The 18,409-nt window shown below is 47.0% G+C and overlaps 1 protein-coding gene across 1 annotated transcript in view; it reads left to right on the forward strand.

Annotated features, from left to right (window-relative positions):
* Positions 1–18,409, forward strand: part of Pitpnc1 (phosphatidylinositol transfer protein cytoplasmic 1) — a 270,776-nt gene that overhangs the window by 144,345 nt on the left and 108,022 nt on the right. Inside the window, exons 3-4 of the mRNA XM_085695972.2 lie at positions 10,476–10,564; positions 11,308–11,315. Coding sequence (XP_085552098.1) covers positions 10,476–10,564; positions 11,308–11,315 — 97 coding nt within the window. The remainder of the gene's footprint in view (positions 1–10,475; positions 10,565–11,307; positions 11,316–18,409) is intronic.

Genomic DNA, 18,409 nt, shown 5'->3' on the forward strand with positions numbered 1-18,409 from the left:
ATGTATGCTGGAAACCCAACGTGACCAATGCCGGTGACTGGGGATGGCAAGAAAAAGACTTATGCTCGGTTGATGGGAGAAATTTCCAGGCATGCTAACCATGTGATCATGCAGTCCATTGTCTATGAGTCGGTTATGTCTACAGGTGGGCCAACCATCACATGGTGAATTCACTTGGACAGCCTAGGGTAGACTTCAGTAGTTCGTTTTATTTATATAAATAAATTATTTTTATTTGGTGTGCATTGTTGTTTTGCCTGTATGTATGTTTTGGTGGGGGTGCCAGGTCCCCAAGAACTGGAGTTCCAGACAGCTATGAGCTGCCATGTGGGTGCTGGCACGTGAACTCTTTCTCTGGAAGAGCAGTTAATGCTCTTAACTTCTGAGCCATCTCTCCAGCTCCCCGTACATTCCCTTTTTTACACTCAAAATGTGTCTTTGACATGACCTTGACTTTGCCCCTGCACTTGTGAGTAACCAAAGAGGCAGTGCCTAATCGGTTTCCTTGCCAGAGGTGAGCAGAGTTTTAACTTCCTTTGTATGAGTTGGAGCTAGGTCTGTCCTTTTATAACCTAAAAGACATTTCTCTCACGTGAAAGTAATAAGCCAGTAACTTTTCATTCTTATTTATTTTAATTAATTAATTTTTAGGCCCATATTTCAGCAACAGGGAGATTATGGTGTCACAAAAGAGAAAGGAAAAGTTGATATGTGAACAGCTTTGCATAGTGGTACACTCTTGTAATCTCAACACCGTAGAGGCCGGCACAGGAGAATTGAAAGTTCAAGTCCAGCCTGGGCTATTTAGTAGGACCCTGTCTCAAAAGAAATTCACGTATGACAGAAGCATGAATAATTAGTAAGATGGATTCCCATAATCACAAAAGAAAATCAAACCCATTGCTTTGTAGTCACCAGCAGCCTAGATCTAGTCCAGGTTGACCTATGGCCTGCATGCAGAAGTCACAGGATTGTCATGTCACATGGAATGTCATACTCTTTTGTAAGTCATGCACCCATGTTTTGGAATCTTACACATGCAAGTAAGCGTGCAGCTTTGGGAGGAATCCCCTTGGGGGTTAAGGCCTGTTTCTTGTCTCGTGCTCCGGGGAGGATCCCAGGCTGACTGACCCTGCATTTGTGAGTCTGGTTGATCTCTTGCACGTTTTTTGAGAGAGTTGATCTTGAAGGGTAGGTTGGCACTGGTGTCCGGGTCCTCATTACGTGGAGTGTCCTATGAACATACATTAACGACAGGCTCCCAGGCAACAGTCTATATGGGTTTGGAAGCCCATTTCTTGCCCAGTGAAGCCATGAGCATTTCTGGATATATTCATAACCTGTGTAATCAAGGCCTGCTCTTCTACTAATGTAGAAAAGAAGAAAATTGCTCAAAGAGGAGATAGATTAGGCCATAATTGTTATTACCAAGCAAATATCAGACATTCATCTCTCAGGGAGTCGTGCACGTTGGCTTGTGTGTAAGGTATCTGTGGGGAGAAGTGGAAGACTAGGCAGAAAGGCGATTCGAGGCTCTCAGTGACGGTTCATAGCTGCCAGCAAAAGAAGCAAGTCTGTTGTAAGCAGAAAGGACACTCGATGGAAGGATGTCAGGGACCACAGGATTTTCTAGAGCCGTATGAAAGGGCAGAATTCAAGGCAGCTCCAGAATGGACCAAGAACCCATGGTGACAGTGGCCTTTAAGCAGAACCCAAGGTCTACCCCACCCCTGCTGCCTACCCCACCCCTGCTGCCTCAAGCCATCACTACCACTACCACCGTTGCTATGGGTGGCCTCCAACGGTTTTCCATCATTCTGTCCCATGCTCCACATCCCAAACATTGTCAGGTGCAGACTGTAGGTTAGCTGGCTGGCTCGGCACAGAATCGTTTGATAATGACATAAAATAGGAGGAGCCGTTGAGGGGTAGGAAGAAGCCTGAATGAGGGTGGGGAAAATAGCAGGGGAAGACAGCAACATGTGAAACTCCTGCGGATCTCGGTTTAGGGGTGTGTGCGTGTGTGTGTGCGTGTGCGCGTGTGTGTGTGTGTGTGTGTGTGTGCGTGTGTGTGTGTGTGTGCACGTGTGTGGGGAGTGGGGGGTAAAGACTGTTTGGGTGTATAGAAGAAGCAGAAAAACAATCAGGTGGGAGGCTTGGAGAGCGGGTGATAGTAGTTGAGCATGAGCAAGGGCCAGCAATACATGTGAATACGAAAATGTCACAGTGAGACTTGTTATTTTTTACACTCACTAAAATTCCCCAGCACACGCTTGCATTATGTCCCTAGATCTAACCCTGACAACCAGCATGTCGGAAGAGAAATTTCCAAAGTGGCTGCTGCCCAACATAGCTGAGCCACTTTATGGCCCATAAGGAGGCCACTTTCTCCACACAACCAATTGTCCACCTTTGCTGTTTCAAGACAAGGTTTCTCTGTGTGGCTGTACTGGAACTCACTCTGTAGACCAGGCTGGCTTCAGACTCACAGAAATCCGCCTGCCTCTGCCTCCCGCGTGCTGGGATTAAAGCTGTGGGCCACCATCACTGGCCAAATTCACTTCTTAGCAGGTATTTCGTCACAGCAGCAAGGTGCATCCCTAGCCTGTCCCTTGACCCAGCTTTTCCTTTGACTTTCTTCAGCATGTCTCCCTACAGCAGCCCAGGAGTGGAGAGAAGGGAGCTGAAGAGTGGATTGGCACCCCAGGAAAGAAGGACTCTATTTTTAGGCCTGTTTTTCAGTCATGACATATGCTCTCCACCATCATGGCTGTGGGATTAATTAGGCCATTCTGGCATCTGTCAGTCAGGAGGATCACCAGCTTCCAGTGGGGATCCCATTGCCTGCTTGACGAGATGTGCATGAAGAAAGCCTTGTTCTTTCTGCCATGTGGCCCTCACCTTCCGCCACAATCTCCGCCAGCCTCTGGTGACTTTTGTAGGAGAGAGCAAAGCCTCTAGAAGTCCTGAATCCAGAGTGCAGTGTCGCCATCTGGTCCCTTTTCTTAGCAGTAACTTCTGCCATGGCTTAGGTCTCTCTTCCCCATTTCCCATTTCTGTGCTGAGCCAACTATGGCCACTTCTCAGGTCATCTTTGGTGTCAACTCTGTGCCCAAGGCTCATGCGGCTTTGTGAGAACCCACTGTCCCAACATCAGGTGTTAGAGAAAGTGTCCAGCTCATAGGTCAAGACCCAATTGCCCATCCCTGTGGATTTTCAGAGAATCTTCATAGTCATTATTGACTTCTAGGTACACAGAGAAGATCTCATTCATTAAAAAATATTTTGGGGACTGAAGAGATGGCTCATGGGTAACAGGGTTTGTTATAGGGCCTGAATTTAGGTTCCAGCATCCCTTTTAAAAGCCAGATATGACTGTGTGTTCCTATAGCTCTAAAAGTATTGACAACTGAAACAGGAGGATTGCTGGAAGTTACTGGCTGAAGCCAAGCTGCAGGTTCAGTGGGAGACACTGTCTCAAGGAATAAAGTGGAGAATGATAGAACAGGATACTCAACACCCTCCTCTGGCTCCCACATATGTGTGTACACACTTGTACACACATGAGCACATATACCATGTTCACAAATAAGTAAATTAGTATCTTGGGACTTGGAGATGTAGCTCATTGTTAAAACTTCTCACATATCATGCCAAGATCCTAGGTTCAGCTCCAGCACTGCAAACCCACATGTACACATATTCACACGCACACATACACATGTCTATATACACATGCATGTACGCATGCACATGGTAATCACTACCATTCTAGATGCTAGAGATGCAACCAATGAACGAAAGGAAGGTTCCTGCCCTGGTGGGACTCGCATTCCAGGGAGTGGCAGTGCACTGCACATATAATAGATCAGAATATTATTTTAGATTCTATGCTTTATATATTATGTATAAATAATTATATTGCATAATCAATATAGGGAGTGTATACCTAGATGCAGCATACATATGTGTGTTTACATATGTGTATTTACATACATGGAAAGCGAGAGAAAGAAAGCTATGGGAAATGCTATTGTATGTGAGAGACTTCCTCCTTTTCTGCCTTTTAGCACCTGCTAGTTCTGTCCCCATCTCAATACTTTAGAACACGCTAGAAGTACTGCTATTGTCTACCCTCCATCACCTTCATCCCTGCCAACTTCTCCCATAATGTCCTAGCAGGCATGGGGCCAGGAGACTTTCCACCTTGGATTTGTCTAACCCTTGAAGATGCTGCTGATGTGTGCAGTTGGCTCGTGAGATCCACCAGCCTGCTGGTGACACAGCCTCATGCTGTTCTAACGGAGGCTTCCAAAAGCCTGCCCAGGCCTTGCCCCTTTCCTGCATTCCGCTTCCAAAAGCCTGCCCCAGGCCTTGCCCCTTTCCTGCATTCAGTGCAAAAATTCACTGAGGTGAGGGTGGTGTCTGCGTTCAAGTTCAGGTCAGTGAGATCATGCCCAGTTTCTGCTTGTGAAGTCAAGGCAGCCCTGCCTCCTACGAGGGACAGAGCTCTGGTCTGCAAACTCTGCCTGTCTGTGTTGTCAGATAACCAGCATAGTAGATGCACAAATGAAGGCCGGGGAGATGGCTCGAGGGGTCAAGCTCTGCTGCAGGCGTGAGGACCTGCGTTCAGATACCCTGAACACATGTCAAAACCAGATACAGAAGCAGGCTTGTCTGCAACCTAAGGGCAAGGTGGGAGGTGGGGACAGAATCCCCAGGCGCTTTGGGGCCGGCTAGTCTGGTGTACTTGGCAGGGAAGAAGAGAGAAAGGGAGTATGCCATGGAATAGTCCTTCTGTATGCTTTGAAGATGTGTTGCTCTGAAGATGAAGATGTAATGGCTAAACAGAATTTTGTGGCCAGACAGAATGCTGGGGAGAAGGGGGCGGGGTCAGGAGAGAAACCCTGAGCTGCGGAGCAAGCGGGATGGGAAGTGCGTAGACGAGGTGAACGAGTCTCGGGGCAGCACAGAGATGAATCACAATGCGTTCATTTGGGTTACAAGAGTCAGCTAAAAAGAAGCCCAAGCTATCAGTCAAGCATTTATGATTAATAATAAATCTCGGTGTGGTTATTTGGGAACTGACTGGTGGGACAGAAAAGCCTGCCTACAGGAATAGGTCAGGCTAGAGAGGAATCAGAGAGGAGCCTGGCTGTCCAGGTAGACAGAAGCTGCCTGTTATCAGCTGCTAATTGTCAGCAGCTAAGTGTCAGCACAAAGGGGAAGCAGAAGGTCAGGGTCCCGTTTAAAACGATCCCCTCTCACGGTTTCTGCCTAACCATGGTGTGGAAAGTGACAGGGGACAGGTGTGAGCCTGAGAAATTTCTCCTCGGAGCTTTCCCCGTGTGTGAATCCCCAAGTCCCAGAATTCCAGTTAAGATTGTTCAATTTTTGACCCTGGTTGAAAAAATAAAATGAGATTCCATTTGGACTACATATGGCCCAATGGTGTTCATTGTTCATCGGGCCTGAAAAAGTCTCGAGTGAGTGTTCACTTTAATGGGAAATTGTATGGCAGGGTGGCTTTTAGATAATCTGCATTGGAAATTGCCAGAAGTTTCTCATGGACGGACAGTAAGCACTCTTCACCTGAGGCTGTTCAGATAGGCCCTTAGGAGGTTCTGTGCTGGCTCATGTGTGGACCAAGGACTTGATTCAGACACTCTGCCTTTCTAGAAATGAGCTCCTTATTTCAGATCTGGGAGTAACTTTGAGTGACAGGCTTTCTCTTAGAATTGTGGGCTGTGTGACAATGTCCATCATTTCAGTGACAGTGTCAGGGACTGATTTAATTCCATTTCCCTTTTCAGATCCTGCTAAATCATTGCTGCAGGGACAAATAAATTTCAGTTTCTCAGTCTAAAATGATTCAAATCATGATGTGTTCTGGGCAAGCTAGGGGCTGACAGAGGGTCTGGTCTGTTAGTGGGCTTAACAGGACTTAAATAGTGTCGTGATAATCGGCTCTTCATCACCATAATCAAATACCCGAAGTAATGAACTTAGAAAAGGATCATGGTGGCCCACAGTGTTAGAGGTTCAGGAACATGGCGGGGTGGGCCAAGCTTCCGAGGAGGCGCCAGATGTCAACAAGGTAGGGACTTCATATGTCAGAAGAAACTCACTTCGTGTCCAGGGAAGAAAAGAGGAAGAGAGGGCTGGGGTTCCACATTCATCCTCCCCAAATGGCTTGCCCCTAATGACCTAATTTCCTCTCCCCAAACCCCTTTACCAAAAGATCCCACCGTTTTCCAATAGCACCACAAGCAGGACCACGCCTTTAGGCCTTTGGAGGACACTTGCTGTCTGTCTAATTCCCCCCCCCCATGTCCCTGTGGTAAAATACCCTGACAGAAGCAATTTGAGAGTTTACTCTGGCTCACAGTCCAAAATACAGTTCATCGTGATGGGTGAGTCAAGGAGTGGGGACTCAATGCATCTGGCCACATCCTATCCACAAATGGGGAGCAAAAACCGATGAATGCAAGCTAATGCCACATAAGGGATGGTGCCGCCCACGGTGGGCATGTCTTCCCACCTCGACTAATGTGACCAAGGTATGCCCAGACACTGGTTTCCAGGTTAAGTCTAGATTCCGTCAGTTAAACTAACCACCTCCAGACTGTGGCAAACCATCTCAGAGCTTGTAGTGGATGCCCCCTCCCCGGCTTTAACCTGGTGGAAGACTTACACCAGGATCTCGCTTCTTCCTAAACTAAAGGATAGTGACATGAAGTTGTAACCCCGGCCTTGGCTAAATGATTGTTTGTTTTTAGTGCAGCACCATAAACAGACAAATAAAGTCATTGTTATGTTGCTCCCTGACTTGTATGAATTTTTGGGTGAACATCTAAAATTAAAGTTCTAAGATGGGGGAGAGTGTGTGTGTGCATGCCTTTAATCCCAGCACTTGAGAGACAAGAGACAGGTGAGTCTCTGTGAGTTCAAGGCCAGCCTGTTCTACAAGTGAGTACCAGGACAGCCAGGGCTGTTACCAGAGAAACCCTATCAAAAACAATAATAATAATAAAATAAAATTCTAAACTCTGGAGTCCTGGAATTAGGCAGTTTCAATGAGGATGGAAACTTGTCGATGGTTTTCTCTTCCTACCCGAAGATGATGGCTACTTAGGATGGAAGTTCTGCTAAGAGGGTTCTAATATGCTACAAGGGATGAGTTATGTGGGCTGCCCCAGGGTGCTACATGGGAGGAGCACCCAGAAATAAGGTGAGACATGAAGGAACATGGATGCATTCCTTACAGTGGAGAGGGGGCTGTGGGACTGTAGGGAGACACATACATACTTTGCCCAAGCTGAAGAGTTCTTTGCTCCAAACCTATTTATTATAAGCATGAGGAGGGCACTGGGGAAGGAGCTCAGTTGGTCGGATGCCTGTCTAACATGCACAAAGCCCTGGGTTCGATCCCTAGCCACACATAAACCCTACCACTCCAGGTAGAGGTAAGAAAAATCAGAACTTCAAGGTCATCTTGGACTAGATAGTGAGTTCAAGACCAGCCTGGAATATATGAGAATCTTTCTTTAAAAAAAAAATCAAGACACCAAAATCTGCTTGCCTGGAACTAGACTCTGCATGTCCCTCTACTGTCCATTGGCACTACGCCCTGGGCACAGGCAGGAGCCAGAGGAAATCTGGCTCTTGTGATTGACAGCAAGCAAGCCAGTGGGATTTCCCTACACCACATCAACCTCAGTAGCACTCTGCCGTCAGCATCTGTTGGACTCAGTCATCAGCAAAAACTATTAAAAAAAAAAAAAGCCCCTGTCAGGGAGCAGCCGTCCTTTGAGAAATGTGAATGCAAGGTAAATGAGCAGCTTCTGCAGGGACAGCTTTTAGGAGGGTAAAATGCCGCCCCGGAATGACAAGTGACGCTCAAGGCGTCTCCTGCTCCCTCCGTACAGCTTGCCGGGCTGTCGTCGCTCACCCAGCTTTGGGGGAGCTTAGGGTTTTGGTTGTTTGTTTTTGTTTTTTTTTTTAAACCTTCATGTGTTTAGACCCTGATGCATAGCCCAAAACTTTGAGTAAGGTCCAGCAAGCTCTTGAAAATATGCATTTGTCTTTTTCAATAGTGGCAGGCCTGGATATTCTCAAACATAAAACACCTTGCAAAGACATTCTAGGTATGCAGTAGTTCAGATGCTCTGGTTGACATTTTCTGTTCCACGTCAGAGAAAGGGGTTCAGATTGAGGGCTTGCGTTAGTCACTTTTCTTCTTGGCTTAGAATAAAACCCTGGACAAGTGGTTTAAGGAAGAAAGGAGTTGATCTGGCTCGCGGTTTTGCAGATATAATACGTCACAGGGAGAAGGCAGGGCAGCAGGAGTGGGCAGCGTGTGGTCTCATGATGTCCACTGTCGGGTAGCAGAGAGATGAACGCTGCTGTTGTGCTTGGTGTTCTCTTTTCAGTCTAGGACCCAGGCTGTGGGATGCTGCCACGCACATTAAGGTTGATCCCCCATCCTCAATTAAGCTTCTCTAGAAACACACACACACACACACACTACACAAGCACACACACACATGTGACTCTGAATACAGTTAGGTTGACAACAAGGATTAAACGTAGGGCATTGTTAGCTTGATCTTTTTTTCATTTCTTAGTCATACCAGTTTTGTGTGTGTGTGTGTGTGCTCATGCATGTAGGAGCCAACCTCAAATGTCATTCCTGGCTCGCCAGCCAGGCTAGAGTGGCAGGCCAGCCAGCACCAAGGCTCTCTCTGTCTCACCAGAGCTGGGATTTCAAGCACACATTCTTGGTGTTTTCACATTAGTGCTGGGTGTCACACTCAGGTCCCCATGCTTTTATATCTAGCATGTTACTTGCTGACCTCTCTCCCAGCCTCTCAAACTGCTTCTTGATTCCCTTTGCTAATATTCTTCATCTCCTTGGGTCCGATCAAAAACTAAAGGCTAGACTTTAGCATTCTAGACTAAACTATCCTCTATCCTGGTTAGTACTGGAGAGAGCTAAAATCATGATAGGGGCTGGAGAGAGAGCCCTTCAGTTAAGAGTGCTTGAGCTCTTCCAGAGGACCAGAGTTTGGTTCCCAGCATCCATAGCAGGCTGCTCATAACCACCAGGAACTCTAGCCCCATGGGATCCAGTGCCCTCTTCTGGCCTCTGTAGGCAGACACACACACACACACACACACACAGAGAGAGAGAGAGAGAGAGAGAGAGAGAGAGAGAGAGAGAGAGAGAGAGAGATTTGAAGAAGGTCATGTGAAAACTTATTTTAAGAAATAGAACGTTATGTAGTCTTTATATATTACAAGGGTATATAAGGAAAGCTATGTCCCTATACTATGCTGTAGGTTTGCCTTTTAAGGAATAAACAAGCCTAATCAGCGTTTGGTTGCAAATGACCATCAGACCTTTGCTTTTTGAGAATTTATTTTCTGCAAATGCTTGATCTCGACCTTGCTCCAGAAGAATAGCTCAGTCACTGGACTTACTTTCTTAGGGTTCACACTGTACATTGTCATAAACTAGGAGGTGGTCTAAAGCAAAACCATTTTAGTATCTCACAGATATGGGGCCCGAAATCCTAAATCAAGGTGCTGGGCGTGTTGGTTCCTTTGGGCAGTCTACCGGGAAATGGGGTGTGTGCCTCTCTCAATCCTTGGCACTGTTGGCATACCGTTTCATCATTCTCACGGCTGCTGCCATAGTCACATGTTCTCTGTATGGCTTGAGTCCTGGTCCCTCTCCAGTCACTAGAGTTAGGGCTCGCCCTAGGTCAAGGTGGCATTACCTTTGGCTTCTGTAAAAGTTCTTTCTTCAGGGACTGAAGAGATGGTTCAGTGGTTCAGAGCACTGACTGCTCTTCCAAAGGACCCAGGTTCAATTCCCAGTGCCACAAGACATCCGAGCTGTCAGTTACTCCAGTTTCAGGTGAACTGATGCCCTCTTCTGGGCTTCTCAGGCACTGCACACATGGTGCACAAAGATACATGCATGCAGAATGCTCATGCTTATAAATTGAGAGTATAGGCATACATCCTAGAAACCTTCTTCCTCTGAGCCCAGCTGCATGTTGCCTTCTGCCTATATTTTGAAAGAACACAAATATGTCTAGGGGCCTGGAGAGATGGCTCAGGGGTTAAGAGCACTGGCTGCTCTTCCAAAGGTCCTGAGTTCAATTCCCAGCAACCACATGGTGGTTCACAACCAACTATAATGAGATCTGGTGCCCTCTTTTGGCTTTCAGGCATACACGCAGACAAAACACTGTGCATATACATGATAAATAAATCTTTTTTTAAAAAAAGAACACAAATATGTCCAGGAAGCTTGCTACACCAGAAGATAGCACAGAGGTGGGGAAGGAATGAGAGCAGAAAGAGGGGGGGCCTGACAGCTTCACTAATGCTATGCCATTGTATCTAGTCGGAGGAAGGCCCTGACATTCTAACTGTCTTCTTTTTTCCCCTCCCTTCTTTTTCAGCAAACTGCCTAGCTGGGCTAGAGCTGTTGTTCCCAAAATATTTTATGTGACCGAGAAGGCTTGGAATTATTACCCCTATACAATCACAGGTAAGTCCTCGGCGCAGGCCAGCCACGTGCAGCAAGTACGGAGCTGGGGCAGAGGTGGGATTTCACTGAGTGAAGGCAGACTGTTCCCATGGGGCCATCTAGAGGTTTTCTAATCCATATTTCTCCCTAAAGTTTGTCCACAAGCAAGCCGTTCGCTTTGGCTTGTTTCTATTTTGCTTTGAATTTTTTTTTCTCTCTCTCTCCTCTCAGAGAATGTGAAAATCTTTAATATTTCTTCTTCCTCACGATCTCTGTTCTGAATACGTATCAGACCCAATACCCCTTGCCCCAGATTCTGATGGCTGTTTCCCAGCCCTCGTCCGTGCACGGTCTCTTTGCAAGCTCTTTGTAATTGTTTTTGAAGAAGAAGAAAAAGAAAGGAAAAAAAAACCCTGCTTTCAGCTGAAAAGATGTCCTTTGTGGTTAGTGAAATGTTCTACTGTAATTATTAGTCTCTCATTTTGCTTTGACAATGGCAGCACTTGGGTTTTTAATTAGCCACAAGTCTATGGGCTAATTGAATCTTGTCTAACTGACCTGATCTGGCCAACCGCAGGAGTACCGTGAAACACAGACTTTCAATATTTACAGAAACCTAATTTTTGAAAGGTTTCTTTAGCTCGTTTTAATAATTATAACTTGTCTGTAACCGTTAGTCTTGTGGTTTGCGTGTTGTGAAACTGGTCTCATTCGGTTTTTTTCTCTCTTTCTTTTCCCTTTGCCATCTGAACGACTGGGATCAGAATACACAGTAAGTTCATTTAATTTTCCTAAATATTCTGCCTGTGATCTGTGGATTAATTAGAATCTTCTTCACATTTGTCTTACTAATGTAGTCATTTTTTAAAAAGAGGAATAATTCAGAATTGGAAATATTTAAATGCATGCTATTATATAATTTACATACATATATATAAAGCAATAAGTTAAGTGTTCTTAATTTTTTTCAAGAATATTAATGTAATTAGAGTGCCTTAATAGTTACTTTACAAAATTAACTTTGGCCTGCGATTCTTACATAGCCCGGCTGCTTTATTGGTGGCAGTTCACTGTATAATAAGGGTATCTCGCAATGTGGTATTAAAGACATTATGGTTTTGGTGGAGGGAGGGGCTTTTATGTGGGGGAGATGCATATACAAATGGTCACACTAGTGCCAGAGTGCTCTGTCTCCTTGGCTTGATGAGCTAATTGAATTCCTTCCTGTCCTAGAGACAGACAGACTAACTGCCTTACTTGGCTTCCTGTTGCTGTGATAAAACTCTGACCACATGCACCTTGGGGCCAGAAAGGGTTTATTTGGGTACACGTCTGGATCACGGCCCGTTATGAAGGACAGTGAGTCAGGACCCTAGAAGTAGAAACTGATGCAGAGGCCTTGGAAGAAGGCTGCTTGCTGGCTTGCTCCTCCTGACTCTCTCGGTCTATTTTCTGATACAACACAGTACTGCCTGCCTAGGGTTGGCGCTGCTCACAGTGGCCTGGGCTTTCCCACATCAATCATTAATCAAAACAATGCCAGAACCCACTGGAGTTAGAGTCCCAGGCATTGTGAGCCACTCATTATGGATGCTAGGGAGCTAATTTGCGTCCTGCAAGAGCGCTCAATTGCTGAACCATCTCCCAGCCCTTTTGCTCTGTATGTCAGCAAGTGGACTTAGGGGCCTTAGGAAATGGCTTATTTAGTAAAGTGCTGGCTCCAAAAGTGTGAGGACTTGATTTAGATCCCAGCCCCCACTTAGAAGCTGGGTATGACAGTGTACATCTTTAACCCCAGGATTTGGGCGAGGGGAGGGGCGGTGAGAAGCCAGGCCAATTCCTGACACTCATTGACTGTCCAGCCTCATTGAATCGGTGAGCTTAGATTCAGCAAGAGACCTTGTCTCAAAATAGAAGGCAGAGAGCAATCAAGGAAGACACCTAACATCAATCTCTGACCTCTAGATGCACACACATGAACATGTGCATCCAAACACATACATGCAACCACACATGCACTCACATAAAAGAGCTGGACTTTGGAGTTGTTTGAATCCTGCTTCTAGTGCCTCCACTTGCCCTCTCTGTAAGCCTACCTTTCCTTGTTTATAAGTGGGGGAGCATCGGGCAGTGTTGACGCACACCTTTAATCCCAGCACTTGGGAGGCAGAAGCAGACAGATCCCTGAGTTCGAGGCCAGCCTGGTCTACAGCGTGAGTTCCAGGACAGCCAGGACTATCCCACAGAGATACCGTCTCGAAAAACAAAAACAAAAAAACAAAACAAAAAAAGCAGGGTAGCTCTAACATTGTTTCCCGAAGGTATAGTGATGATTGTGCTGGACAACTTCGTGAAATCTTAGCCTAGCGTGTGATGCATGGTCAGTACTCAGCGCATGTTCACTGCTCCGTGCAGCACTGTAGCAGAAGCTGCTGTCCTTCTAATGGACTCTGCACAGGAACAGAGATCCGAGCCAGGCCAGGCAGGCTGGGCTCCACTGTGGTCATGGAGCGCCTATCTAGGTAGTGGGTGTCTAATGTTTTTCTTCATCCCACTCTGAAACATTGTCCCTTTCGTTTGAGGTGAAATCAATAGTGATGTGAACAAAGAGAGCTGATGATTTCAACCTGAACAAAGACAGCTCCTTGTCTGAAATCTTAGAGTTAAATCACCTTGATTTGACCCCATGTGTACATATGACATGTAAACATAATAGATTTCTTTTTTTAAAGACAAGGTCTTACTATGTAGCTCTGACTGACCTTGAACAGAGATCTGCCCTGTTCATAGTCCCGTGTCATTTAAAGAATGTGTATGCTTTAGTTACTTTTCTCATTGCTGTGACCAAGGAAGGGGACTCAGGAGGGAAAGGTTTACTTGGGCTCGCAGTGAAAGGGAATACAGCCCATCGCGAAGGGAAAGGCATGGCGGCAGGAATGCGAGGCAGCTTGGTCGAATTGCATCCGTGGTTAGAGAGCAGAAAGCCATGAACGCTGGTGGTCAGCTTTCTTCCTCGTTTTTATCCAGTGCAGGACCCCAGCCCATGGAGTCGTGACACCCACATTCAGGGTGGGTCATTCCACCTCTGTCACTCCAATCTAGAAACTCCCCTGCAGTCCTGGAAACGGCTGCAGACCCTTGACAGTGCTGTCCTGTGTGGCCTTGAAGTCTTCCCATGGGGGAAGCCTCGATTCCTCTTGAGGGGTTCTCAGTGGCTTCAACTTCTGCCAAACCTCTGTCCCCTGCCCCCCAGCACTCCTGCAGCTCTAATGGGACTTTCCTCTTCAAGAAAACTGGGGGTGCAGTATTCAAAGAGGAGGCCCGTTTGGGTTGTCCAGTGCTACCGCACGTGACTTTCTATCTGACTCAATATTTTACTTGCTCTTCCATTATTCTGCCCCCCTGTCTTTTGCAAAATTCTTTCTTCCTCAATTCTTTGGGTTGCTGTCTCTCTGCCTGAGGTCAGCAGTCATTCACTGGGCAGCCATGTGTGCAAAATATCATGCTTGATGACACCACCGAGCATTTCTGCCCTTTGGGGTCGTAATCTGGTGACAAGTATGTGGACATCCTCGTCAAAACCTTAGCATTGTCAGCAAGTCTTGGGCATCCTTTTGAGGTCACCGAGGACTCAGCTGGCCTCAGCCCTGTCCCACGGGACTGCACACTCAGCAAGCTGAACTGCCAGCTGGGGATCAGACTAGAGGGAAGCAGGAACGAGGATTTGGGGGTACCAGGCTGACAAACCAGGGCAGCATGAAATGAAGGCCCTTGACCTCCAGACTGGAGCTTTGGGTTTCACAGACATTCTACCCAGTCCCCAGTGCAGGTGATGAGAGTGAGTAGCGTGCAGTTGGCTTAGGCAGAAGTTGATTTATTCATGGGGTGCTAGGAGGTAAGGCAAGGTCTTCAGCCTTAGAAGGTAAAAACATACAGGCTGCAGTTAGATTTGAACTTTCAGAAATGGCATATATAAAGAACTTACAGTATTGTTATGTCCTACATGTATGGGGCGTCGTCTGGGCAGTATGATTACATGTTAATTAGGTTACAGGCACTGAGACACCTGCAGCCCAGTATGGTGGGACAGGCCTTTAATCCCAAAAGTCGGAGTCACAGGTAGATGGGTCTCTATGAGTGTGAGACTTTTGGTCCACATAGTAAGACCCTGTCTCAAAAGAAAAGGAAATGGGGGGGGGGGTCGCTGAAATTCCCTATGGACTTAGGGAGAGAAAGGAACGGGAAGTGTAGAACCTGGGAACCTAGCTTGCATTTAACTCCAGTCAAGTGCTCACAGAAACTGCTGGAAGGCAGTTCTTGGCTTAGGATGGCACAGATGGACAGTCAGGTAATATTTAATGTGTCAGATGAATACATAACTGTCACTATTCCTTTTTTAAAAAATATTATTTTATCTGAGCTGGGAAGTGGTGACACATGCCTTTGTTCCCAACACTCGCCAGAAATAGAGGCAGGCAGATCTCAGAGTCTACAGGCGGAGTTCCAGGACAACCAAGAATATACAGAAACCCTATCTCAAAAAAGAAAGGTGAAAAACAATAAAAAAGAAAAAAATATTTTATCTGTTATTAAGGTGTGGGTATGATTTGGGTGTGGGAGGTGCAAATGCCTTGGCATACATGTGGAGGTCAAAGAGCAATTTTCAGGAATTGATTCTCTCTCTCTCTCTCTCTCTCTCTCTCCCTCTCTGTCTCTCTCTATCTGTCTCTCTCTCTCTCTCTGTCTCTCTCTCTCTCTGTCTCTCTCTCTCTCTGTCTCTCTCTGTCTCTCTCTCTCTCTCTCTGTGGTTTTTTGAGACAGGGTTTCTTTGTAGCTTTGGAGCCTGTCCTGGAACTAGCTCTTATAGACCAGTCTGACCTCGAATTCACAGGGATCCGCCTGCCTCTGCCTCCCATGTGCTGGGATTAAAGACGTGCACCACCACCGGACTGATTCTCTTCTACCGCTGTGGTTCTGGGGATCTAACTAGGGTCATCCGGCCGGCCTGGCACGCGCTTTATACCCACTGAGCCGTCTCACCCAGACCACCATTTCTTTTCTTTCTTCCTTTCTTTTTTAATTTGCTCATCCTCCTGCCTCCACCTCCTGAGTGCTGGGATTGCAGATATGCACCACCATGCCCAGTGAATTTAGACCTGGTGCTTCCTGGATGTTTGGGAAGTACTCCAGCTGAACTATCCCAGCCCTTATGATATTTCCATTGATGATGGTGAGTTTGGGGGTTTTATTGTTATTGTTATCCGTTTATTTGTTTTTTTTGCGGAGACGGGTTCTCATGTGTCCCAGCCTGGCTTCATACTCCTCATGTAGCCTAGGATAGTCTGTCAGTATTGCAATGGGGGCCTGTGTTGTATATGAACGCTATAATTGGAACATGTCTGGGAGATGGTGACATTGCCCTTAACCTGAGGGATCGCAGAGCTAACTATAGACATGTGCTGAGTCTTAGCTTGGCCACGAGAACAAAATACCATAAACTGGGCAACTTAAAACAACAGGTATTTATTTATTTATTTATTTAGTGCCCTCCATGAAGACGGGAAGCCCAGAATCAAGTTAGCAGCCAGCTCTTCCTGGGGTGGCCTTTCTTCACAAGCGGTGACCTTCTCTCCACATCCTAACACGGGCGGGAGGGAAAGTACACTCTCTGTTCTCTCCTTATACGGAACTAATCCCATCTCGGGGCCTCCATCTTCCTGATTGTATCTATGCCTACTTCCTCCTTAGTTCCCAGCTCCAAATACTGTCACACTGGGTGTAGGGACTTTGAAACTGAAGCAGGGAGGGGACAATTCAGTGTGGAGCGTGTGGATTTAAACACCGTGGATGGGTACTGCTGCTGGATCCTGGGGAGCAGGGCGGGTTGAGGGCAGGTCACAGAGCTGCAGAATGCCAGGTCAGGTTTTGCATTTACTCCATAGGGAGACTGTATGTTCCTGATGAGTCCGCCTTTATTTTCCATTCCAAATTAGGCCTGCTTTTCTTTCCATTTCTCCAGTCACTGGGGATCTGAAATGTTCCCTCTGGCTCCAGGTGCACTCCTGCAGGCCTGCGTAACACATCCTGCAGCCGCCACTCCCTCCCACCCGCCCCCATTCCGCCACCCCACCCGGGCTTGTGCTCGCCCGAGTTCTCACGCTCTCTGCCCACCCTTTACTCTGAACATGGCGCTGCACCCGGGGCGGCTGGCAGATGCTCTCGATTGCCTAAATTCCTTCCTGTCTCCGATGCTGTCTGATTGAGCTCTTCATCCCCCAATCCTTTGATCTTAAATACCTCTCTCTTTTATGTCTTCCTCAAGTTCAAGATTTCCTGTCCTATATCCCCAAACGAAATTTCTCCCAACCAAGAATGCTATGCGGTCCCTTTCTTTGAAAGGCTGCCTCTGGAACCTGAAAATCTTCGACCCAATCTTGCTGCGCAACACCCGTCGCCCAGGACTGTAGTAAGGTCTGACCTTTAGGTCTGTTTTGACCAACCAACCTGTCACCCGAACCTCATCCTGCCCTTACTGGTGGCAAAACCCAGATGGGAGGACATTCCAGGTAGGGTCATTCAGATGTCAACCTGAACCCAGTTATCAAGAAATTAAAGCTTTTTTGTCACCGCGAACAAATTATGTTGGAGGCGTCACTTGCTCAGAAAGTGGAAAATATCTTTAACTTAGTTTGGGGGGTGGTCTTAATTACACAGTAAAAAAGAACAATGTGACAGCATCTTTCCAGAGGGTTGACCATTTAACCAGCCCTTCAGAACCGCCAGGTCCTTCTGAAGTTTATGGGGTCCCAAACGAAGGTATGGGGGAAACTGGCTGACGTCCGGAGTCTGGCTGCCATTCTAAGTAGTGATTATTCTAGAACTAAAAAAGGAAGAAAAAGAAAAGCCACCACACAGATCCACAGCATCAGTCCCCCTGTGTCACTGTAAAGGGAGAAGTCCCCCTTTCCGTAGGAATTGGAGGCTTGGTTTGTGATGTTCCCAACAGTGACCTACAGTGCTCGGTTTGTACATTCACGCTGGTGCCGAGGCCATACCTCTCCACCCAAACAGCCTCCACTGGGGATCCCTGGCGGAGGATGTGGCAAGTAGATGCACCTTTATTTCCATCTAGCCCACTATGACCTTGAACTGGCTATGTAGCTGAGAGGGATCTGGAACGTCTGACCTCCGACCTCCGTCTCCCAAGGGGTGGGGTTGCAGGTGTGCACCATCACCTTCTATTGCTGCAGCTCCGGATTTAGACCCCCGCACTTTGTGCATTCAAAGCACATGCTCATCGGGCGAGCTGTAACCCCAGCCCTGGACACACCTCTCTGGTTCTTAAAACAGCAGCCGTTTCACAGAGACAAAGCTCTAAGGGCCGGTCTACTGTGACACAGTTTAATGACTCAGATGAAAGAGGGGGACAAAATTGTAACAGACCAAAGAGACTGAAATGACTCTAAAGAGAGAGGGAGCCTCACGCCCTTCTATGTCTCCATGACGCTTAGGATTGGCCTAGACAAACCCTGTGCAGGAGAATAAGGGACCGCACAGCCGAGATTCCCATCACCAGTCACCCAGGGAGAACATAGGCCGTCCTCCCGAGAGTGGCGACAGGGAGACAGATCCCTACCACACCTTCCATGGAATCCCAGCCAACGGGTCCTGTAAACTGCTAAATTACATAATGAGGGAACCAGGGACAAGGCCAGGGAAGGATGTGTTTATTATATCAGACCTTGTGGACTGGCGGCCTTGTTTGGAAGGAAATTAGAGAACCATCTGGCAAGCTATGGAAGTGAAAAGAATGAAGGTCTCCCAGTGTCCCTTCTCTGGAGTCACAGGGACTGGTTAGCTGGAGAG

Source organism: Myodes glareolus, chromosome 9, assembly GCF_982192425.1.
Source record: "Myodes glareolus chromosome 9, mMyoGla1.1, whole genome shotgun sequence".
Lineage (NCBI taxonomy): Eukaryota > Metazoa > Chordata > Mammalia > Rodentia > Cricetidae > Myodes > Myodes glareolus.